We start from the raw sequence: 25991 nt of genomic DNA on the forward strand, positions 1-25991 counted from the left end.
TGGGATAGATATGGTCCATGTCCAACATGGGGCTAACAGATATTGTAACTCCATTTTACTGATAAGAAAGCTGAGGCACAGAGAAGTGAAGTGACTTGTCCAGGGTCACTCAGTAGGAAGTGACGGAGCCAGAATTTAGAATCCGAAGAGTATCTTTGGTGGTAGTCCAGACCCTGGGACTCCAAGGTGTTTGGATAAATATATGGGCAGCAAATTTTGAAAAGGCTCTCTTCACAAAATGCCATGAGCTATTTACTTGTGGAAAACTCGCTCACTGCTTCCTATTACTCGTTGACATTGGAATAATAGGAGTGGAATGCAAAGGTCATTTTTAACTTCATTCTGACAGTAACAGGTGATGGGAAAGCTGCAGCAAGGTGAAAGAAACCTCCAAACCATTAGGTAAAACACGATAGAAAAGAGGTGCAACCATTGAAAGTATAACTTGTAGGGAGATTTGAGGAAAATGGAAGGACTCAAAATTAGCCACTGACATGTTTATAACAAGATCTCCGTGTAGGACGTGGGCTGTGTCCAACCTGATTAGCTTGTATCTGCCCCAGCGCTTAGTACAGGGCATTACACATGGTAAGTGCTTAACCAAATACCATTTTAAAAAAAGATACTTTGCAGTTTGCACAATTGTCTGTGGTTAGATAACTCTTGGCCAAGTGTGTTAATCCCGGAAAATCCCTGAGCATTCTGGAGATTACCACAAATATCTTAATACTGGTCATAGTTTGGGACTGTTGGTCTGAGCGACAGGTGTGGGGCCTTTGGCTACCAGTTTAATAATAATAAATGTGGAATTTGTTAAGTGCTTACTAGGTGCCAAGCACTGTGTTAAGCACTGGGGTAGATACAAGGTAATCAGATCCCATGTGGGTCTCACAGTCTAAATAGGAGGGAGAATAGTTATTGAATTCCCATACTGCAGATGAGAGAACTGAGGCAAAGAGGTGTTAAGGGACTTGCCCAAGGTCACACAGTAGGTGCAGCGGTAGAATGAGGATTAGAACCCAATTGCTCTGACTCCCCATCTAATAATAATAATGTTGGTATTTGTTAAGCACTTACTACGTGCAGAGCACTGTTCTAAGCGCTGGGGCAGATACAGGGTAATCAGTTTGTCCCACGTGAGGCTCACAGATAATCCCCATTTTACAGATGAGGTAACTGAGGCACAGAGAAGTTAAGTGACTTGCTCGAAGTCACACAACTGACAAGTGGCAGAGCCGGGAGTCGAACCCATGACCTCTGATTCTGAAGCCCCCGCTCTTGTCACAGAGCCACACTGCTTCTCATCTGTGCTTTTTCCACTAGGCCGTGCTGCTTCTCATTTTTAGGAACTCTAGTAAGATTGGACTGCGTGGTCTTTTGTCTTTCCTGAAAGGCAGGTCTTATGCCGTCGAGTCGTTCCCGACCCATAGCGACACCGCGGACACCTCTCTCCCAAAACGCCCCGCTCTCCATCTGCAATCGTTGCGGTATTGGGTCCATAGGGTTTTCTTGGTCAAAATCCAAAAGTGGTTTACCATTGCCGCTTTCCACACAGTTAACTCGAGTCTCCACCCTCGACACTCTCCTATGCCGCTGCTCCCCAGCGTGGGTGAGTTTGTACTTGGAGCAGATGGCCTTCCACTCGCTAGCCACTGCCCAAGCTAGGGATGGAATGGGTAGGCCTCTGCTTGACTCTCCCTCCCGTAGCCGAGACTGGCAGAGAACTGGAAATTCCCCAGGTGCGACCTTCAGGGGGGAAAGGGAGGTAGCCAGTGTGAATTAGCCATTTGGGACTCTAGAGAATTAACGCCATTACTGGGTGAGCCCAAGGGTTTTTCCAACTCGGTATCTGGCTTCCACAATAGGATGCTTGGAAGAAGAGTCTGATGATTGTCTTCCTTGGCAACCATCCTAAAATAAATAAAAAATGGTGGTATTTGTTAAGCGCTTACTATGTGCAAAGCACTGCTCTAAGCGCTGGGGGATACAAGGTGATCAGGTTGGCCCACGTGGGGCTCACAGTTTTAATCCCCATTTTACGGATGAGGTAACTGAGGCACAGAGAAGTGAAGTGACTTGTCCAAAGTCACACAGCTGGCAAGCGGCAGAGCCGGGATTAGAACCCACCACCTCTGACTCTCAAGCCCGGCTCCTTCCACTGAGCCACGCTGCTTCTCTGGTCTATTCCTACTGGTCAGAAATGTAACCTGGGGAGTTAAACCTATTTTTCCTTAAGAGCGCCCTTAACAGAAACACTGTGAATCGATATTTAATAATATATATGCCCATTCTACAAATATATTTGTATAGATTTTGCTGACTCTGGATTTAAAGATTGGTGCAGCAAGCAATTGTTTCCCTCCCACTGTTTTTTAAAAAACTAAAATGTCTCCCAGTTTGCAGCTCAGGTCAGATAAGATCTCCTTAACATAGGCTGAAAGTCCCCTGCCTTTTAGTCATTTAAAATCTCATTCCCTTCATCGGGATGCTTTCGCCCATGTTGTTTTCACTCTCCCATGATAGTTTTCTCTTTCAAAATTCAACTTCAAAATCACTGACTCTCTGACATCTTCCTAAAAAGCCTCACTGCTCTCAAGCAGCTGGTCATTCCTATGTCTGTTTCTCTTCTATTTCTGTTTTGATTCTGTCATCTTATGAATCGGGCATACACTTACTGTGTGCTATTCCCATTTGATTTTTGCCTACATCTTCATTAGATGAGAACCTCCCAGAAGGTAGGAACTTTGTTTCTTTTTCCCAAAACCTTCTTCGTGCTGAGTTCCGTGCTCCGAACACAGTGAGAGCCTCATAGGTGCTGTCTGATAGTGTGTTCTCACTGGATAGAAAATAAGCAAAAGCCATCAAGGTGAAAACATAAATATAACAAACGAAATGAAGTTAATGCAAACCAGATCCACCCGAAGAAATCAAATGGCAAATGATGTGCAATCAGTGAAGCGGTGTGGCCTAGTGGACAGAGCCCGGACCTGGGTGTCAGAAGGACCTAGATTACTTCTCTTCCCCCTTCAAAGCCTTATTGAAGGCACATCTCCTCCAAGAGGCCTTCCCTGACTAAGCCGTCCTTTCCTCTTCTGTCTTGCCCTGGCTTGCTCCCTTTATTCATCCCCCCTCCCAACCCCACAGCACTTACGTACATATCTGGAATTTATTTATATTAAAGTCTGTCTCCCCCTCTAGACTGTAAGCTCATTGTGGGCAGGGACTGTGTCTGTTTACTGGTATATTGAACTCTCCCTAGTGCTTAGTCCTGTGCTCTGTACACGTTAGGCACTCAATAAATACGATTGAATGAATCGTGGTTCTGCCACTTGTCTGCTGTGACAACTTGGTCAAGGCACTTCACTTTTCTGTGCCTCATTATCTCCTCTGTAAAATGGAGATGAAGATTGGGCCCCATATAGTACATGGACGGTGTCCAACCTGGTTATCTTGGCTCTACTCCAGTGCTAGTACGGTGCCTGGTCATTATAAGCACTTAACAAATAGCCAAAAAAAAAAAAAAAAAAGGTGAACCATCTGAAATACCTAAGTACCGTTTTGCTTATCTAAAAGCAACTCTAATAAAACTTTAACTGAGAAAGGACTTATGCCGATATATTTAGTACCGAAGGATATACTCGACAGAAGTTAAATGAATGGCTTTCACGAAGGAAGCAATAGTATTACATTAAGCTTCATTAATAATAAAACTGACTATTAGCATTTTGCCGGGAAGGCTGGAACAGATTTCCTACCTAATGGGCAAAGTTAAATAACTACAACTCATAAGTTTCGAGTCAAATACTGCTCAGTCATTGCTACGGATCTTGTCAATACTTTGCTGTAAAGGTTGGCTCCCAACACAAGGCTGATAAAATGGTTTTTAATTACCAGACTATAAATACAGCTCTTCATTGGAGTTGGTCCTCCTTTCAATCCGGCCTGGTTGATTTCTGATAATTTGTAGTGCTGACTTTGCTTACCTGTTTTTCAATAACTACAGCCAGTGTGACTTTTTGTCCATACGGTGATGGGCAAGTCTCCTTAGAGAACATCTTTGACAAACTACCCTATTGATCACTGCAATTCTGTGCTGCTTGCAGCATTAAATAGAGACTTGATTTCTTGTCCAGTGCTCTCTGTGTGTAACAATTAAGCAAATGTAATATTTTCTTGTGTTACATGAAAATCAATAGACCTCTTGCTCTTTTGGAGTTATTCATGGTGAAGGATGAACTAAGGGATGGATAAGGGCAGAGTTCAAATATAATAATATCATTCACTGGATTCATTAAGACTTGGGCTCGATCTATTAGAATATTTAAAGGACAAATGCTATCCAGAGAACGGTAACTGTTTTAACTGGAAAAAAAAATATATGCCAGGGACATTATGGCATAAAGCTTGATGTTAACAATGTGGAAGTTTGGCTCAATGTGACTGCAGGCAAATAGGTCAAGAGCCTGTTGTTGGGTAGGGATTGTCTCTATCTATTGCCGAATTGTACTTTCCAAGTGCTTAGTACAGTGCTCTGCACACAGTCAACACTCAATTAATACAACTGAATTAATACTCTCTCTGTCTTACATTTTCAGACTGTAAATTGAGAAGAATACCCATTTTCCTATCTCAAATGGCATTTTGAAGTAAAATACACATGAAAACCTAATATTTACCCGTTAGGTATACGGGTTGTAACTTTGCTGAAATTCCCATTTTTTAAAGTGTTTTTTATGTGCTTCATATATGCCAAAGCACTGGGCTAAGAGCAGATGTAGACACAGATCCTTTCCTACCGCTTGTTTTTTTTCAGGATTCCAGTTTTTTGTGGTGATAAGCTGAATGTATTTTCTTACATAGGAGAGGACAAAACTTTCAATAGTGCCCGCCTTGCCAGTTCCTAAAGTAGTTTTTCTTGATTCTACAACAAAGCACATTAATACCTGTTCTCCCTCCTACTTAGACTTTGAGCCCTATGTGATTATTTACCTGATCTTGTATCTATTCCAGTGCTTAGTACAGTGCTTGCCAGTAAGCGCCTAACAAATACCACCAGCATCACCTCCTTTTTGAGTTTATCAGTCTTTTGTGAGCTCAAATTAAGTTTCTGTATTTTGACTACATTGGCTGTTCAGTGGACCATGTTTTGCCCTGGAGAATCTCTTGAAACTCATTATACAGGTATTTTCAGGTAAACCCAGGTGGTAAGAAACCAAGGAAATTTGCTAGTCAAAATATTTTTCCCGTTTCTGAAAGTAATGAATCAATCAGTTATATTTATTGTGCCCTCTGTACTAAGCACTTGGGAGAGTACAGTATAACAGAGTTGGTAGGCACGCTCCCTGCCCAAAACGAGCTTACACTCATTGAGGGGGAGACTGACATTAATATACATTATGGATATGGACATAATCCTCCAAGAAGCCTTCTCTGACTAAGCCCTCCTCTTCTCCCACTTCCTTCTGCACCACTCGTATTTGCTCCTTCATTCATCCTCCCTCCCATCCCCTCAGCACATATGTATATATCTGCAGATATCTCTAATTTATTTATCTATATTAATGTCTGTCTCCCCCTCTAGACTGTGATCCTGCTGTGGGCAGGCATGTGTCTCGTTATATTGTACTCTCTCAAGCACTTAGTACAGTGCACACAGTAAGCGCTCAGTAAATACGACTGAATGAACCATCTCTCGACCGTATAAGAGCGTGATGTTTAAAGGACGTTAAAGGGGGCGGCTCTTGGTTTAGCAGCTAAGGCAGATAGCTGAAACCTTACCCCGAAACTAGCGCGTGTGGCCGCTTTGTCGCTGGGCTCTCTCCATTTAAACAGTAATGACTACTGGGGGTACTTTAACCTAAACAAGTGCTTAGCGTTACATCTTCCCTGGGTCAACAGCCTAGGGTATCCGAGTTAAACTGTGTTACTGTAAATTAATGGAAAATGTAGCTGCACTTTGCCAAAAGATCAATGTCCAATAAAGGCTGCACAATCAAATCTTGTTGCCATGATTGAGGTCTTTAATTGCCTTTCAAAGATAAGGTGGTAATCAGCATAGCTTTAACTGATCTTTCTTAGTAGTTCAATTACATGCTAATGAGTAGTGCCAAGTCGGAATCTTGAACTACTTATTCTTATCAAATCTTAGGTTAGTAGTGAAAAATGACTTATGCCACATTATGGACCAAACCCAAATCTTAATTACTTAATATTTCTTAATTAATTAATATTTCTTAATATTAATTAATTAATATTCTTAATATTTCACTCACGTACCTTTATGTGGATGGGATAAATGTTTCCCTGGAGATCTCCCAAAAAGGTATTTTCACTAGTGACCAGGGTTACCAGCTACCACACGGCCAGCGATATGTCCAACTCTCATGGCCCTCTTGTCTGATTTATTTTAATATCTCCCTGAGTAGGCCATAAGCTTCTTGAGGGTAGGGATCGTGTCCCCACGATCGTGTCTACCAACTCTACTGCATTTTGTACTCTCTTGAATGCTTTGCCCAACGTAAGCGCTGAGTAAACATGATTGATTACTTGATTGATTAATAATGATGATATTGATAACCTAGAAGAGGACGATACCCACCTGTCCCAATCATGAACAGACACTAAGATGTAGCAATTCATGGTTTATTGTGGCATTCCAGCTCTTGCACCAGTGAGACTTTGGGTGGTCTCTCATCCAGCACTTACTTAGTACAGTGCCTGGGACAGAATAAGCGCTAAACAAATTCCATAATTATTATTATCATCTAGTGGATAGAGCACGGGTCTGGGAGTCAGAAGAACCTGGGTTCTAAACCCGGCTCTGCCACTTGTCTGCCGTGTGACCATGGGCAAGTCACTTCACTTTTCTGGGCTTCAATTCCCTTATCTGGAAAATGGGGAGTAAGACTGCGAGCCCCATGAGGGGCAGGGTAGTGTCCAACCCAATTTGTATTCACCTGAGCGCTTAGTACAGTGTCTGACACAGTAAGCCTTAAAAGATACCACAGTTGTTATTATCAGGGGACAGGTGCCTTTTATTATCAATCATGATAAAAATAGTATTTGTTAAGCACTTACTATGAGACACCCTCTGTACTAAGTGTTGGGATAGATGCAAGATAATCAGGTCCTACAGGGGGCTCACAGTCTAAATTGGAGGGAGAGCAGGTATGAATCCCCATTTTACAGATGAGGGAACTGAGGCACCGAAAAGTGAAGTGACTTGCCCAAGGTCATCCAGCAAAGAGTGGAGTAGGGATTAGAACCTAGGTCCTCTGCCTCCCAGGCCTGAGGTCTTTCCACTAAGCCTCACATCTTCTTCCAGGATCCAGTGCTTCTCTCTGCTTCTGCCTCAAGGTCGGCTTTCCCTTCCCCTCCAACTTGACTTGGCCCTTGGGCATGCACAGCAGCGTGGCTTAGTGGATACAGCCGGGGCCTGGGCTTCAGAAAGACCTGGGTCCTAATCCCGGCTCCTCCACGTGCCTGCTGTGAGACCTTGGCTGAGTCACTTAACTTCCCTGGGCCCCATCTGTAAAATGGGGATATAGAGTGTGAACCCCATGTGGGACAGGGCCTGTGTCCAATCTGATTAATTTATTTCTACCCCAGCACTTGGAACAGAGCTTGGCACATAGTAAGTGCTTAACAAGGACCAAAATCATTACTATTCATGATAATAATAATAGTTTTTATTATTATTGGGGTATTGTTGAGCCATGGTTATGTACAGAGGAGGCAGACACCATTCCATTTGCCCTCATCCCCCATGCGGATTCTGCGTTGTCCAATCTGGGGTTACTGTCAGACATTCTGGAGCTGAAGGAATTCTCCTGATCTGAGGCCTCAATCAATGGTATTTATTAAGCGCTTACTGTGGCAAAGCACTATACTAAGCACTTGGAAAAGTACACGATAGCAGAGTTGGTAAACTCGTTCTTAATTTCTGTCTTCCCCTCTAGACTGTAAACTCGTTGGGAGCAGGGAGTGTGTTTATTGCTATAGTGTAGTCTCCCAAGAGCTTAGTACATGCTCTGCACACAGTAAGCGCTCAATAAATTTGATTGACTGACCGTCTGACTGTCCATAGTGAGCTGAGCTCTAGAGGAACAGCTTACAGTCTAAGCCTTCTCTTCTCCACAGCTGCCGTCTTACACTTCATCCTGCGCTCTTGCGTCAGGCCTGGGCATCTTTTTCTATCCTGGGCCTCTCTCCTTGCTTGCCTAACCCTTCAAAGCCTTATTGAAGGCACATCTCCTCCAGGAGGCCTTCCCTGACTTAGCCTCACCTTTCCTCTTCCATTTCCTTCTGCCTCACCCTGACTTGCTCTCTTTATTCTTTCCCCCATCCCAGCCCCACAGCACTTATGTACATATCTGTCATTTTTTTTAAATGTAAATATCTGTTTGTAAACAGATGTAAATGTAAATATCTTGACTCTATTTATTGCCATTGTTCTTGTCTGTCTCCCCCGATTAGACCGTAAGCCCGTCAAACGGCAGGGACTGTCTCTATCTGTTGCCGACTTGTTCATTCCAAGCGCTTAGTACAGTGCTCTGCACATAGTGAGCGCTCAATAAATACTATTGAATGAATGAATCTGTTTCCCACCTCTGAACTGTAAGCTCGGTATGGGCAGGGAATGTGTCTTTTTATTGTTGTACTCCCTCAAGCTCTTAGTACAGTGCTCTGCACAACGTAAGGGCTAAATAAATAGGAATGAATGAATGAATGCGGCTGCTTTGTGTTGCAGACAATCCTGTTTCCAGCTGCTGCAGCTTCTTTGATACCTTTGGCCTTCTGGCTCAAGATCTTCACTCCCCCATACCTCAGGCATCATCCTATTAACGCCTAATTCGCTACCCCATACACTTGAACAATCACCCCAACAGCCATACTCACCAAGTTTTTGCTCTCTTTTGCAGGTACGTGACTGGATTTTTGAGAATTTTAGTTCTTAAAGTATAATCTCAATACTCCCCAATAGAGATATCAGATTGCTTTTTAGAAAATCTGTTTCTTTTCATTGAGAGCCCTTTTATGACGAAGACCAAAAAAAAAAAAAGGTGGGGTTAAGTAGAGTTTCAGTTAACATGTTTTCGGAGGTTCTGTGACCTTTTAATGAAACTCAACTCTCAGATTTAAGGGTTTTTGCATGTTATGATGATTTACAAAAGGTCAGTAAAATTAAAATGATTTTTTTTAACTGTCCCACTGAGTGGCATTTTAAGTATTCAAAATGTCAAAGCTTTTCAACTTCCGCTTTATTCTATGAAAGAAGGGTTAGAAATTTCTTCAATTCAAGCCCACCTCATATAAAGATCAGATGATGAATTGAAAATCTCTCCGCTTAAATTATTTATTTTAAAGGTTCCCAAACATATTTTAATGATACCCAATGTGTCTGCAAAATATTCATCTTCCAATCGTTCAGAAATAAAGAGAATACTAGAATTTTAGTCAAACCATCAATAGTGGCAAACAGTAATCTGTAAGGAATGCTGGTTGCTATTTACAGTGTGAGACAGAATTATCTATTGGACAGATTGAAGATTCTTTAAAGTACTTGCATTAATTTAAACACAGTTAATGAGCATTGTACTATTTCATTGCTTTACTTTCAACGGTATTAGTAATATTGATGTAAAAGCCATAAAACTTCACAAAAAGTAGATCTAGCAACAGATCTCTGTGGTAAACAGGTTTCTTTTAAATGAATATTTTAAAATTCCAGTACTTCCCCAAAATGCTTGAAGTTTTTGGTTGACAGAATTATGAACAATATAAACTCAGTATTTAGTTTAACCTAACTACATAAATCTATTTGAATTCCTTTTATGAGAAGAAATATGTCATTAGATATATGATCATTATATGCTTTAGTGATTCATGGACCTAGTTACATACATGCTTTGTAATGTATGAATTATTTAGTAAGAAAAATCACAATAATTTTGTTGTTACTCAAAAATTTATAGGTTAGCAGAAACAATTATGCAGCCCCTGAAGCTGGTATGTTAAGGTAACATCATTAACACTGCATAGTCTGATTTTTTTGTTGTTGTTCAGTATAACCTTTACTGGCTCATTGGGAATATCTCAATGATCTTGTACGCAAACATTTTGTAAACAAAAAATTGAATGTATTAAACCAAAAAAACCCCAATCTTTCTTTACTTCACAAAAGTACATAACTTAAAATCAAACCTAGTTTCCTAACCCACCCCTTAAGCAAGACTCTGAGATTGCCTCAGTGCCCTAGAGTAAAAATGGATATAAGTAAATTGATACAGATTTAAAACTTAATTTAATGATCAAGACAGTTGCTATTTAGATTTCTATAAACATGGGTACTTTGAAAGTGTTCTTCTAAATAAAAAATACATAAGAATGGGAATCATCAGAGTAGGAGATCTTGCTGAGGCTTAGACTCATATTTTCTAGATAGAATAAAATTTCCACTTTCCTCCTTCCAGTCTTGCAAACTCATACAGTAAACTCTGCAGCTTATGAGGAGGTGCCAAGACCTCCAGATTTGGATGAGTATCTAGTGAGGTTTTATCTAAAAGTATTTCTGTATTTTGGATCATCATTCAGCCTAAAGAAGCATCGTGGCTCAGTGGAAAGAGCATGGGCTTGGGAGTCAGAGGTCATGGGTTCGAATCCTGGGTCTGCCACTTGGCAGCTGTGTGACTGTGGGCAAGTCACTTAACTTCTCTGTGCCTCTTATCTCATCTGTAAAAATGGGGATTAAGACTGTGAGCCTTATGTGGGACAACCTGATTACTCTGTATACCCTGGCGCTTAGAACAGTGCTCTGTACATAATAAGCACTTAACAAATACCAACATTATTATTATTAAATTCCAGCTGTGAAATCTCAGACAACATCATTTCCATTAGAACAAGACACTTGTCATTTCACTTGATCAAACTAACTGGCAGTGATCAATTGACAGGTCCAATCACCCTTTCCAAGGGATTGAAATTGAGAAATTAGGTGTCTCTTTGAAACCGCCAACCCTAAATCTTTAAATCCTTCGTAGATTGTGAGCCCCTTGAGGGACAGGGCTCATGTCTAATTTCTGCCCACGTACTCTTTCCGGCGCTTAGTACAGTGTTCTGCACACAGTCAGCGCTTAATAAATACTATTAATCAATGAATGGTATTATTTCTTGAGCACTGACTGTGTGCAGAGTACTGTACTAAATGCTTGGGAAAGTACGACATAGCAGAGGTGGTAGACTAGGAGGTTACAATCTACCACTTTGTCCTCATTCAATCATTCTTTCCTACACAAGGTTTGTATTACATCCCTTGGTCTGCAGAGATGTAAAATGTACCTTCATTTTTGTAAATAGAATTAAGAAAATGTCACTTTGGTCGGGGCCGGCAGAGTCTCCACAAAAGTCAAATTTGTCGTATTGATTTGCCGAGCTCCCGGCGTGAACGTGGCCTGCGGGGAAGAAAGAGGCGTGTGTGGTCCTGGGCAGGCAACCAATCGATAGTATTTGATGATGATGACGATGGTAGTTGTTAAGAGCTTTCTATGTGCCAAGCACTGTTCTAAGCACTGGGGTAGATACAGGGTAATCAGGTTGTCCCACGCTCTTTCCATATATAAAATGGTATCTGTCAACCTGATTGCCCTGTATCTTCCCCAGTGCTTAGAACCGTGCTTGGCACAGAGTAAGCACTTGACAAACACCATCGTTATTATTATTATTAAGATACAAGCTAACCAGTCCATATCCTACATGGGGCTCACAATCTTAATCCCCATTTTACAGATCCGAGGCTCAGGGATGTGAGGTGGCTTGCCCAAAGTCACACAGCGGACAAGTGGCAGAGCGGGCGTTAGAACCCGGGTAAGCAGCGTGGCTCAGTGAAAAGAGCCCGGGTTTAGGAGTCAGAGGTCGTGGGTTCGAACCCCTACTCCACCACTTGTCAGCCGTGTGACTTTGGGCAAGTCACTTCACTTCTCTGTGCCTCAGAGAAGCAGCGTGGCTCAGTGGAAAGAGCCCGGGTTTTGGAGTCAGAGGTCATGGGTTTGAATCCCGGCTCGGCCGCTTGTCAGCTGTGTGACTTTGGGCGAGTCACTTAACTTCTCGGTGCCTCAGTTACCTCAACTGTAAAATGAGGATTAAGACTGTGAGCCCCTTGTGGGACAACCTGATTGCCCTGTGTCTACCCCAGCGCTTAGAACAGTGCTCGGCACATAGTAAGCACTTAACAAATACCAACATTATTATTATTATTATTATTATTATCAGTTCCCTCATCTGTAAAATGGGGATGAAGACTGTGAGCCCCATGTGGAGACAACATGATCAACTTGTACCCCCCCCCATGCTTAGAACAGTACTTTGCACATAGCAAGTGCTTAACAAATACCATCATTATCATTATAATTATTATTCTGACTGCCAGGCTGGTGCTCTAGCCATTACACCACCAAACTGACTGACCCGACAGACTGACTGACTGCCTACCCTGGGCCTCAGGATGCCATCCCACAGATGAGAGAGAGAAAAAGCGAAAGAAAGGAAGAAACAGAGCAAGAACTCTGTCTTTTCTGAGGCTAATGTCACTTGTTATTGGGGTTGAATGGTTGGTTGGCGAGAGCTCACCTCCTCCAGGAGGCCTTCCCAGACTGAGAAGCAGCGTGGCTCAGTGGAAAGAGCCCAGGCTTGGGAGTCGGCACAGAGAAGTGGAGTGACTGGCCCAAAGTCACCCAGCAGACACGTGGCAGGGCGGGCGTTGGAACCCGGGTGAGCAGCGCGGCTGGGCGGAAAGAGTCAGAGGTCATGGGTTCGAATCCCGCCTCCGTCACTTGTCAGCTGGGTGACGGTGGGCCAGTCACTTAGCTTCTCTGGACCTCAGTTCCCTCATCTGGAAATTGGGGGTGAAGACTGTGAGCCTCTATCTCCCCCAGCGCTTAGAACAGTGCTCTGCACACAGTAAGAGCTTAACAAATACCAACAGTATAAATGAGATTGAGTGAAGGAGGGGCCGGGCCGGGCCGGGCCGAGCCGAGCCGAGCCGAGCCGAGCCGAGGTTGGGGCCGGGCGTGCCCTTTTCCAACATGGCGGCGTGGGAGTCGTTGCGCAGCAGCCGCTGGTTCCCCCCCCGGCTCCGCCTCCGCGCCTTTTGGTTCCGGAGTAACAACAAGCCCCGAAGGCTTCCTTCTCCTCCTCCTTCTCCTCCTCATCCTTCTCGCCGCCGCCGCCGCCCGGGCACAGCTCAGCCGCTGCAGGAGCCAGGCCGGAGGCATCCTGCACAGCTCCGCGCTGCACTAGGCCGGGCCGGGCCCTACACCAGCCCGGCCAGGGCGCCACCCGGCCACCGGCTACTTTCGACTCCCCCCAACACTCCCAAACCACGCGCTCACTCACAGCACACACACACACTCCCCCCTTTTCAGCCTCTCGCACTCCCCCAGCAGCCCCCCTTTACCTCCTCACCGAGATCCGCACACCAGTTGCCTTTTCCGCCTCCCCCAGTCCCCTTTTCTGAGTCCAGCACACACACACACCGATCTCCTTTTCTGCGTCCAGCTCGAACACACACTAGTCACCTCTTCTGGACACACGCATACCCCCTATTCTATCTCAAGCACAAACTCGCACCCCTAGCCTTTTCTTCCTTAAACACACCCACATCCCCCAAGTTACCTTTCCTGTCTCAAACACACACACACGGGAGGCCCCCCTTTTCATTTTCAAACACACATACACACCCAGGTTTCCTTTCCTGGCTCAAACACACACACACAGGAGTCCGCCTTTTCATTCTCAAACACGCACACACAGCAATCCGCCTTTTCATTCTCAGACACACACAGGAGCCCCCATTTTCATTCTCAAACACACACACACCCAGGTTCCCTTTCCTGTCTCAAACACACACACACAGAGGAGTCCCCCCTTTTCATTCTCAAACACACACACATCCCAATTCCCTTTTTTCTCTCAAGCAACCCTTCCTGAAGATTGTCCCTCACCCCCCCCAATTCCCTTCCTCTTCCCTCTGGCTCCCCAGCCCCAGGGCAGAGAGTAGGTGCTCTCTTTCCCCCACACACTCCAGGATGGTAGGCCAGGGGCGGTGATGCTGTTGCTAGCCCTCAGCCCCTCCCAGGCCATGGAGAACCAGGTGCTGGTGATTCGCATCAAGATCCCCGACGGCGGAGCCGTGGACTGGACGGTGCACTCGAGACCCCAGCTGCTGTTCCGCGATGTCCTGGTAAGTGGTCGGGTGCCCACTCCATAAAGTCCAGATCCCAAGAAGCAGCAGGGCCTGGTGAATAGAGTCGGGGCCAGGGAGTCGGAAGAACCCGGGTTCTAATCCCTGCTCTGCCACTGGTCTGCTGGGTGACCTTCCGCAAGTCACTTCATGTCTCTGGGCCTCATCTGGAAAATGGGGATGAATACTGGGAGCCCGATGTAGAACAGGGACTGTGTCCAACCCGATTTACTTGTATCTACTTTGGCATTTAATACAGTGCCTGGCACATAGTAAGCGCTTAACAAGTACCCCAATTATTATAATTATCAACATTGGACTTTTTGGCCCCAGAGATCCCCTTCCCACTCCTCTTTGTTTTCTCCCCCTTTCTGACACCTGCCATTTAGAGAGCCCCAGTCACAGTGACCTTTAGGGAAATGTTACACCTTTAGTTTCTAGAGCTCCTTAATGTGCTCAAAATACTCTGCATGTATTACAATGATTCTTTCCCCCCTGGCTTTGAGAAGCAGCATGGCCTAGTGGAAAGAGCATGGGCCTGGGAGACTGAAGACTTGGGTTCTAATTCTGACTCTGCTACTTTTCTGCTGGATGACCTTGCCCAAGTCACTTCACTTCTCTGTGCCTCAGGTATCTTATTTCTACATGGGTATTAAGACCATGAGCGCTTGTGGGACATGGGGTGTGTCCAACCTGAGTATCTCATTTCTACCTTAGCACTTGGTACAGTGCCTGGCACATTCATTCATTCAGTTGTATTTACTGAGTGCTTACTGTGTGCAGAGCACTGTATTAAGCACGTGGGAAACTACACTACAAGAATAAACAGTCACATTCCCTGCCCACAGTGAGTTTACAGCTTGTCAGGGTGGGTGGTGTAGACAGACATCAATACAAATAAACAAAATGACAGATATGTACAAAGTGCTGAGGGGCTGGAAGGGGGGAAGAGCAGAGTAAGTCAGGGCAGTGCAGAAGAGAGTGGGAGGTGAGGGAAAGTGGGGCTTAGTCTGGGAAGGCCTCTTGGAGGAGATGTGCCTTCAGTAAAGCTTTGAAGTAGGGGAGAGAAACTGTCTCTTAGATTAGAGGAAGGAGTGCGTTCCAGGCCAGAGGCAGGATATGGGCCAGGGGTCAGCGGCGAGACGAGCGAGATGGAGGCCCGGTGAGAAGGTTAGCATTAGAGGAGCAAAGTGTTCCGGCTGCGTTGGAGAAGGAGGGAAGCGAGGTGAGGTAGGAGGGGGTAAGGTGATGGACTGTAACCAATGGTGAGGAGTTTTTCTTTGATACGGAGGTGGATGGACAACCAGTGGAGTTTTTTTGAGGAGGGGAGTGGCGTGGTCTGAATGTTTTTGTAGAACGATCCAGGCAGCAGAGTCAAGTATGGACTGGACTGGGGAGAGACAGGAGGTTGGGAATTCAGCAAGGAGGCTGATGCAGTAATTCAGATAGAATAGGATGAGTGTATTAAGGTGGGAGCAGTTTGGAGAGGAAAGGGCAGATTTTAGCAGTCATGAAGTTTGGACCGACAGGATATGGTGATGGATTGACGGGGGGGTTGAATGAGAGAGAGGAGTCAAGGATAACGCCAAGGTTACGGGCTTGTGAGACAGGAAGGATGGTGGTGCCGTCTACAGGGATGAGAAAGTCAGGGGTGGGGCAGGGTTTGGATGGGAAAAAAAGGAGCTCCGTTTTGGACATGTTAAGTTTGAAATGACAGGAGGAGATCCAAGTAGCGGTGTCTTGAAGGCAGGAGCTGATGTGAGCCCAGAGAGAGGGAGAGACATCTGAGCTGGAGATGTAGATTTGGGTATCATCTGAATAGAGGTGGTAGTTGAAGCCTTGGGAGTGATTGAGTTAGCCAATCTAGAGTGGGAGTGGGTCTAGGTAGAGATGACACATAGTAAGTACTTAAATACCATTTATCTCTATATAAAAATCTAAATGCTTGCCTGAAGTAGGGAACTAGTAATATTCTTGTTTTACAAGTTGACAAACCCAAAAACCTAGTGGGGAAGTGACTTGAACAGGATCTTTGGTGTGTAGCCTGGGATTAGAATCCAAGTTTCCTATCCACCTGTGGATTCAGTATGGTCTAATAATAATAATGATGATGATGATGGTATTTAAGTGCTTACTATGTGCCAAGCACTGTTCTAAGCACTGGGGTAGATCAAGGTAATGAGTTGGTCCCACGTGGGGCTCACGGTCTTCATCCACATTTTATAGATGAGGTAATTAAGGCCCAGAGAAGTTGTGACCTTCCCAAAGTCACACAGCTGACAAGTGATGGAGCTGGGATTAGAACCCATGACCTCTGACTCCCAAGCCCGTGCTCTTTCCACGGCCTAGTGGATCGAGGCCAGACCTGGGAGTCTAATCCCGGCTCCACTGCTTGTCTCCTGTGAGGGACTTTGGACTAATCACTTCTCACGGCCCCATCCCTAAAATGGGGATTCAATATCTGTTCTCCTTCCTACTTAGATTGTGAGCCCTGTGGGAGATGGGGACTGTCTGATTGGATTATCACGCATCTTTCCCCGTGCTTAGTAAATAAGTGCTTAACAAATATCACTCTTATTAGAACCAGTGAAGCCAAGTGGCCTTGTGGATATTGGAGTTCCACACTGACTTCTAACCTTAACCCGTAACCTGACCCTCCATTCAGATATTTCAGGAACACGTGGTCCATTGGGAGTGGATTCAACTTTAACTGTCCCAAACCAACCAATTGGTGAGGCAGCACGCTGAGGTTGAGTGATAATGGGCAACAGCTATAGCAGATTTCTAATTCCTCTGGGTGAAAACCAAGTCGGTCACTGGTGTTTGCTGAATCCTTAGTGTGTGCGGAACACTGTACTAAGTTACAGATTGATTCAGTCATATTTAGTGAGCGCTTACTATGTGTGGAGCTCTGTCCTACAAGCTCTTGGGAAAGTACAATTCAACAATAATAATAATGGTATTTGTTAAGCACTTACTATGCTTCAAGGTAGTTGGGTTGGACCTAGTCCCTGTTCCACGTGGGGCTCACGGTCTCAATCCCCATTTTACAATGAGGGAACCGAGGCCCAGAGAAGCAAAGTCGCTTGCTCAAAGTCACACAGCTGACAGGTGGCGGAGCCAGGATTAGAACCCACAATTAAGGGCACACTGTTGGTTTTCCTTCATGAAAATTTGTTGTATGCCCTACCAGAGCTGTTTTGTTTCCAGTCTGTGATGAGTGGCAATATCAGCCAGTTGTCATAACTGTTTCAGTTGAAAAAATGAATAGCATAAGGTCTGATGAATGGTGGAACAGGCCTACTTTGTTGTTCCTGGCAACCCTTGCTCCACTTCAGTCAGTCAATGGTATTTATTGAGCGCTATGTGCAGAGCACTGTACTAAGAGCCTGAGAGAATACAATAGAACAGAATTGGTAGTTTTCTGCCCACAAGGAGCTCAGCATCCTTTCCTCTAGATTGGTGATCACCAAATCATGGTCTACAGCTCTTAGTGTCCAGCAGTCATCCCTGGTTTATATCGTACTCTCCCAAGCTCTTTGTACAATGTTCTGCCCACCGTAAGTGCTCAATAAGTGGTCGATTGAGGAGTCTTCCATCCCCCAAGCTTGCCCAATAGGCACTTCTGGAAATAGTTTGTAGCCCCAGTATCTCTGGGGTGGCCATCTCAGTTATGAAACTTACACTTTATTGGTTTATAAATGTATATTACTCATTTAATAGAATAATCAGGGTTTTTTTTTCCCCAAGTAAACTTATGATTGAATGTGCAAGGGTAATGACAAGAATACTAAACATTCAAAGTTATTGCAAATTAAAAATGTAAAATTTGCTTATCACCCTCCCCCCGCCGCTCCACCGTTTTTCATTTTCAGTTCAGCCATCCACTGACTCTCCCTTTGCGTTCAACATCTGATTTAAGGATGTGAGACAGCTATGATGAGTAGCCAAGAGGAAACTCAAGAAATGACAATTATCTAGATAGCCATAACAAAATTTTAATTTGAACCATTGTCTCAGAGCAATTAACAGAGCTATGTATTCGTGGAAATTACTCACAAATCATATGCAGGTGTCCTTCCTCGCTATTTCAAAGACTTGCAGGTGGTCCCAAGGTAGATTATGGACACCTGTGAGTAGACACCTGTGTTTCCCCCTCCCCTAATCACAGGAAAAAGACTCATAGAAAGTTCTTAATCACAGGATAAGGAAGAACTTCCCTCTTGTTTACGTGCCAGTCTGAGATTGCATCTTAATAATGAATCATCAGAAGCATAGCCAACTTCTTTCTTTCTCAGTTATATTTAAGCACTTACAATGTGCCAAGCACTGTACTGAGCACTGGAGTAGATACAATTTAGGTTCATTTAATGACTTTTCAGAGCTTTCCTGGAATGTTATTTGCTTTGGGTGAGTACACGTAGTTTTATTTCTCATTTGTGTCTGTTTATTGTTGTATTGTATTCTCCCAAGCACTTAGTACAGTGCTGTGCACACAGTAAGTGCTCAATAAGTACGATTGAATGAATGAATCAAATTCATTTTAAAGAGTTAAGTATTTGGGTACAATGATAGCCTCTGTTTTATGATGATTAAAAAAAAAATGAAACTAGTTTCTGTCCTGAAACTTCAGGACCAAGGGCCTTTGTGAAGGAATTTATTAGCAGAGAAGCAGTGTGGCCTAGGAGAAAGAGCATGGGCCTGGTAGTCAGAGGACCTGGGCTCTAATCCCAGTCTGTCACTTAGCTGCTGTGTGACCTTGGGCAAGTAACTTAACTTCTCCAGCCCTCACTTCCCTCATCTGCAAAATGCGGATTTAATTGCTGTTCTCCCTCCTCCTCAGACTGTGAGCCTCATGTGACACCTGATGATCTTATATCTACACCAGTGCTTAGTGCAGTGGTATATAGTACTTTCCAAGTGCTTAGAACAGTGCTCTGCACACAATAAGCGCACAATAAATATGATTGAATGAATGTAGTAAGCAATTGGCAGTTATCACAATTACTGTCAGAGTGTGAGTATCTTGCACAGAACCCAGGTCTCTTGATTCCCGGCATCCTACTTTATCCAGCAGCCTAAAAGTAGATCTCAGTATTTTATCTGCTTTCTGATTATAGATTGTAGACTGTAAACGCCTCGTGGGCAGGGATCATTCTACCAATTTTATTGTATTGTACTTTCCCAAGTGTTTAGTACTGTGATTGGTGCATGATAAGCACCCCATAAAAACCCTTGATTTCACTGCCTAATTCTTTTGTGAAGTTTCAATATCTGCTTTGCTCAAAAAATATACCATGTACATTAAAGCTCTCCATTCAAATCTGCAGAGGGCTACTGCTCTTCCACCTTCTAGGGGCTTTGTTAGAAATTTCACATTTAGCCTTTGCCAGAGAAGAATCCCAAACTTGTTAGCTAAAACCCCAATTATCTTTTTACCACGAATGAATGATTGCCTGAAAAATAGGATTTCATTAGTAGTGACCTGTGATAACCATCCTCCACTGAAACACAGCTGATTATATTTAACTAGAAGTTAGTATCTCATTACAGACTGAGTTTGGGTCAGTAAGAAGGCTCTAAAATGTTCATGTCCTTTTACACTTCCCTACCTTTACCCTTATGCATCAGCTGAAAGGTTTTTATTCCTAATACTTGCATCTGTTTCAAGCATGCTTTTCATTCAGTTTTTTTCACCTGCCTAGATCAGATACTGACCTGTACACAGGTACTATTTTGTAGTTCGAATTAGGTTTTTCTCTTTCCCATTCATGGATTTATTTCCCTAAAGATCCCTGTATGGAGTCAGGGTTTTATACATTGTCACTGTAGGGAAAGATTCATTCGAAGGTGTTGTCTTTAGAAGAAAATCACCACAATATCCAGTTTGGAAATTTCTGGGGCACTGAAATGTATGTTTGCTACTGAGAAAGAAAACGCTCTTGCTTCATTTAGTTCACCCACTCGTGAACTGCCAGGGTTACGCAGAGATAATTGTCTCAGTGCTATGAACTGTTTTTCTTTTGTAAAATTCCTCTCTGCACCATGCTTTCTGCGTTACCTTGGACAAGTCACTTAACTTCTCTGTGCCTCAGTTACCTCACAGATAAAAATGGGGATTATATATGTGTTTCAAGCGTGCTTTTCAATCAGTTGCTTTTTCACCTGCCTAGATCAGACCTGACCTGACTTGCCCAAGCTCACACAGCAGACAAGTGGCAGAGCGGGGATTAGAACCCATGATCTTCCGACTCCCAGGCCCGTGGTCTATCCCCTATGCCGTGCTCCTTCACCCTTTATTCACCCTTGCCCCTCGGCCCCACGGCACTTCTGCCCATATCTGTAATTTTATTTATAGTAATGTCTGTCTCCCCCTCTAGACTCTAAGCCTGTTGTGGGCAGGAAATCGGTCGGTCATATTTACTGAGTGCTTTCTATAGGCAGAACACTGTACTAAGTGCTTGAGAGAGCACAATACAACAGAATTAGCAGCCACTTATAATTCCCTGCTTATAATGAGCTCCCAGTCTAGAGGAAGTGTCTACCAACTCTGTTGTATTGTTAAATTGTATTCTCCAAATTGCTCAGTAGGGTGCTCTGAATATACTTAGTGCTCAATAAATAGGATCAGTTGATAAATTCCTCCTGGGGGCCGGCAGGGGGGAAACTTCCCCAGGTGCTTATGGGGAGCGGGTTGCGAATACATCCCTGTCCGGCCCCTTCCAGCAACTCCCAACACATCAGAGACGGGACGGACGGGATGGACAGACGGACAGCCCTGGGAGCTGCCGAGCCGGAGGCTCTGCCTGCGGCCCTTCGGCCTTTCCCATTTTGAGATTCCAGTGGAAAATTCAAGGAGGGGAGGAGGAACTCTCCTCCTGTCCTCTGGCTCCCAAGGTGCTATGTTTGGGGACCCCTGGAGCTCAAGGGGAGCACAGTGACCAAGAAGAACTGTAAGCTCCTTGTGAGAAGCAGCATTCGTTCATTCAGTCGTATTTATTGAGTGTTTACTGGGTGCAGAGCACTGTACCAAGTGCTTGGGAAGCTCAGAGGAAAGAGCACGGGCTTGGGAGTCGGGGGTCGTGGGCTCTAATCCTGGCTCCGCCTCTTGGCTGCTCTGTGACTTCTGGCAAGTCACTTCACTTCTATGGGCCTCACCTCATTGTAAAATGGAGATTAAGCCTGGGAGCCCCACGTGGGACAACCTGATTACCTTGAATCTCCCCCAGTGCTTAGAACAGTGCTTGGCACATAGTAAGTGCTTAAATACTATCATTATGATTATTATTAAGATATAACAACAGACACATTCCCTGCCCATAATGAGCTCACAGTCTGGGCGGTGAGGGGGAGACAGGCATTAATATAAATAATGCCTGTCTGTGAGCCCCACGTGGGACAATCTGGTTACTTTGTATCTCCCCCAGCACTTATAACAGTACTTGGAACATAGTAAGTGCTTAACAAATACCATAATTATTATTAGATAAATAAATGGCTTAGTGGATAGAGCACGGGCCCGGGAGTCAGAGGACCTGAGTTCTAATTCCGGCTCTGCCACTTTTCTTCTGGGGGACCTTGGACAAGTCATTTAATCCCTCATCTGGAAAACGGGAATTAAGACTGTGAGTCCTATGTGAGGCAGGGACCGTCACTAACCCAATTGCATTGTGTCTACTCCAGTGCTTAGTACGGTGCCTGGCATATAAGTGCTTAACAAATACCGCAGTTATCATTATTATGGGCAGGGATCGCGTCCCCCAACTCGTTTGTCTTTACTCCCCTAAGCGCTTAGAACAACATTCTGCATGTGGTTAGCGCTCAATAAATGCCACCGACTGATTGACACAGTCCCTGTCCATGAGGCGGTGACACCCTAAGAAGCTAGTAGCAAAATCATTTCCAAAATCCCCTCATAAATTTGTCAGATTATGTAAATAAACTTACTGTAAGTAAGTAGACTGCTTACACTGCGAGGGAAATGGCGTGGTGTTAAGATACCGTAGAGAGGGCTTTTACCATTTTTTGCCCCCTATGGAATAGTTAGTGATTTAAACCCCTTGGCACCTCCAGCTTTGAATATGCTTAGTTAAGTGTGATTATGGGTTAAAAATCATTACAATCCAGGGGAACATTTCAAACACTTCTCCTGGTTCTCATATTTCACCCAGGATTTGCTCCACGTTATCGATACGAAAGGTGGCTAATCGTATTCCGTCCTCTCTCTCCTCGTTTAGGACGTGATAGGCCAGGTTTTGCCCGATGCAACAACAACAGCCTTTGAATGTAAGTATGGCTCCCGTTCTTCCGTTCTGCAGTAATTCTTCAAGGGGTTTATAGCCCCGTGTTTTTCTTAAAACAGACAAATACAGATTATTTATGATGATCATATGGCTTATTTAAATATTTATACATTAATACAAGTTTAATGACGACACCGAACCGAGTAATATTTTCTTATTTAATCACATTTTGGGTGTGCATATCTTTACAATATAGCTTTAATTACCAACATGACCTTTATATGCTCTTGCTCCTCACTGGAATAACGTTGCTGGAACGAAATGAAAAGTGTAAACTACCTGTAAGCTGGTGATTATTGATTAAGAGATTTTGGTCCTCTTTTTTAACCCAAAAAAAAAACCAAAAACCCCAAACCAGCAACACACTGGAGCTTTGAACATACACAGGAGGGAGAAGTCAGTTTCGTGTCAGTCTTGGTGGTGTGAGATCATCATCACAGGTCAGCAGCAAACTCCTTGAAGCTTCAGGCTGCTACTCTGGAATTAGTTAGTTTGGGCAGAGCCAGAGAAAGTGAGGGGCAAAAATGAGCCCAGCCAATCAATCAGTGGTATTTATTGAGCTCCAACTGTATGTAGAGAACTGTAATAATAATGGTATTAAGCGCTTGCTATATGTCAAACACTGTTCTAAGCACTGGGATAGATACAAGCTCATCAGGTTGGACACCATCCCTGCCCCACCTGGGGCTCACAGCCTTAATCCTCATTTTACAAATGAGAGAACTGAGGCCCAGTGAAGTGACTTACCCAAGGTCATACAGCAGACAAGTGGAAGAACTGGGATTAGTTCCTTCTATTCCTTCTGACTCCCAGGGTTGGGTTTTTAGTCATTTATTTAACCGTATTTATTGAGAGCATACTGTGAGCAAAACACTGTATTTAAGCACTTGGGAGAGTATAATATGACAACAGACAGACATATTCCTGCCCACAACGAGCTCCCAGTCTAGAGGGAGTTCATGGTCTAGAAGGCTGTATCTTTTAGGTCATGCTGCTTCCCGTACTAAGGTCTGGGGAGGGTACAGTGTAACAGAATTAGTCGACAGTTTCTCTGTCCACAGTGAGCTTACGGTCTACAGGGGGAGACTGACTTTAATATCAATAAATAAGTTAAGGATATAGACCTAAGAGCAGCCAATCACCAAGAGGCCTCGACTGTGTGAGTGTTATGGGAGCATGAAGTTAGATGCGAGTGAGGTCGGATCCCGAAAAGATCAAGATGAGGCGGGTCGTGCTTTCAAGTGAAGTGTGATATTAAAGGTTGGAGAACTAGGACGACGGCCAAGCAGCAGGAAGTTGGTGTTCTCAGATCTCTCAAAGGCCTGAGAGGAAGAGGGGTGGTCTCTTGGCTAAGGTGCAAGGGAATTCAGGCCCCTCCAGCCTCACTTAAATAATAGTTATGATATTTGTTAAGCGCTCACTATGTGCCAAGCACGGTTCTAAGCGCTGGGGTAGATACAGGGTAATCAGGTTGTTCCATCTGGGGCTTGCACTTTTAATCCCCATTTTACAGATGAGGTAACTGAGGCACAGAGGAGTTAAGTCACTTACCCAAGGTCACACGGACAAGCGGCAGAGCCGGGATTGGAACCCACATCCTCTGACTCCCAAACCCATGCTAAGCCACACTGCTTCTAACTGATGGGCCAACATAGAAGAACTTGAAGCCAGAGATTTGAGCCTTTCTTTTCAGTTATGGCCTTGAGAGAGATTATGGTCTCAGTGTACTCCAGAGAGCTGCTGCACATCCAAGAACCGCTTGTCGATTCCTAACGGCCAGGATTCCGAAAGAAAAAGCAAATAGACAAGGAAAAGGAGGAGGGCTAAGACTTAAGGCAGTGGGATCCAACTACAGGCTGCCGTTGGCTTGTCCAGGTGGCTTAGAGCACTTGGTATGTCCGTGGTTAGGTGACTCAGTGGTTGCTCAAAACAGAAGAAAAATTGCGGAATGTAAGCGCTCACTATGTGCCAGGCACTGAACTAAGTGCTGAGATGGTTACAAGCACATCGGGTTGCACAGAGTTCCTGGCCCACCCAGAGCTCTCAGTCTTAATCCCCATTTTACAGATGAGGTAACCATGGCCCAGAGAAGTCAACTGACGTGCCCTAGGTCACACAGCAGGCAGGTGACGGAGCCAGGTGTAGAACCCAGGTCCTTCAGACTCCCAGGGCCGTGCTCTATCCACTGGGCCGTGCTGCTTCTCTACTACCGTTGCTCAGAGCCAACTGGTGGCCTCCACCACTTTTTCTTCCCTGCTCCTCTCCACTTTTCGTCCCCAAAAGTGGGAGCAGAAGAATACCATCCCTCTTCTCTTTGTGGTGAATCGAGAATGGATTGATGGTTGGCCACCATCTCCACTCCAACAAAATCAGTTGGACTACTTGAGACTAATAATAATAATAATTGGTATTTAAGTGCTTACTCTGTGCCAGGCACTGTTCTAAGCGCTGGGGTAGATACAGGCTACTCCAGTTGGACGCACATAGGGCTCACAGCCTTTCTCACAAGAGATCTAGCTACAGAAATTGGTAAATTAAGGTCTGTCTAGATCCCACAGAACTGAAGGTAACTTGAAGCCAAATTCCATTAGGCGCCAAATTTTCAGTGGCTTCTCCGTGGCTTTATCCTCCTGGAGGCCCCGGTCGCTGCTATCCTGGGAGGAAGGCAGACCAGATGGTGGAGGCTATCCTCCATTCGTATTGATCCCTTGAATCTTCAGACTAAGCTTATAATTCCTCAGGCGACGCTGCTTCCCTCCTTCCTCCTCCTCGTATATATCTTTCACCTCCACGGTGTACCATCTGGGTTAGGTCTCCTTTGGCCTTAACTGTCATAACCATCCACAGTTATTGTCACATAAGTGTGTTGGTATGTGTGTTTGTATGTGTATACATGATAGAACTGGCTAATTCATGGAGATACGGAAGCTCCCCTCCCCACCCCCCCCCTTGTGATTTTTTTCCCCAGTTTCATTAGTGGATTAATGAGAATACAAACACACAAGGTGATAAAAATCAACAGTGCACACTAATGAGTTTCTTGTGCATATGTCACAGGCACATGGATGGGATCACGCGCCTGCTTTTCTTCAAGTCAGAAACTGCTGTAAATGATAGCTGAGGCAGGGAGAACAGGCTCCCTGTTCCAGAAATCCAGAACCGTAAGACCTCCCCGCCCAAGTCCCCATAGTGATTTGGGAGTCATCTTTGATTCCTAAATCACCACAAACAGAAACTCCCTTCTCCTTGAATCAGATCCCTTCTGATTTTTTTTTCTTAAATCTCTGAGGGGTTCAGTTTGAGGAGGGTTGGGTTTTTTTTCCCACTTACCTGAGGCTTAGCATGTACAGTACCTTTCAATGCATTTTAAAAAGCATCATGTTCTTAAAACTTCAAAAATCAACTATGGGAAGCTCAGTCAATGGGGGAAGAGGTTTCAAATCTCAAGA

At 44.4% G+C, this 25991-nt stretch overlaps 1 protein-coding gene and 1 long non-coding RNA gene across 2 annotated transcripts in view; one reads left to right on the forward strand and one right to left on the reverse strand.

The window, feature by feature from the left end:
* Positions 1 to 2675: 2675 nt before the first annotated feature.
* On the reverse strand, positions 2676 to 12713 carry LOC120638378. The gene is made up of 2 exons (XR_005660014.1): positions 12628 to 12713; positions 2676 to 2836 (listed from the first exon to the last, which is right to left on the reverse strand). It is a non-coding gene; the product is annotated as an uncharacterized LOC120638378 (long non-coding RNA).
* Positions 12714 to 13199: 486 nt separating this feature from the next.
* MAP2K5 (mitogen-activated protein kinase kinase 5) overlaps positions 13200 to 25991 on the forward strand; it is a 238924-nt gene continuing 226132 nt past the window's right edge. The window contains 2 exon segments of the mRNA XM_029066218.2: positions 13200 to 14239; positions 22477 to 22525. Coding sequence (XP_028922051.1) covers positions 14105 to 14239; positions 22477 to 22525 — 184 coding nt within the window. The 5' untranslated portion in view covers positions 13200 to 14104.

This window comes from Ornithorhynchus anatinus, chromosome 5 (genome assembly GCF_004115215.2).
Source record: "Ornithorhynchus anatinus isolate Pmale09 chromosome 5, mOrnAna1.pri.v4, whole genome shotgun sequence".
NCBI lineage: Eukaryota > Metazoa > Chordata > Mammalia > Monotremata > Ornithorhynchidae > Ornithorhynchus > Ornithorhynchus anatinus.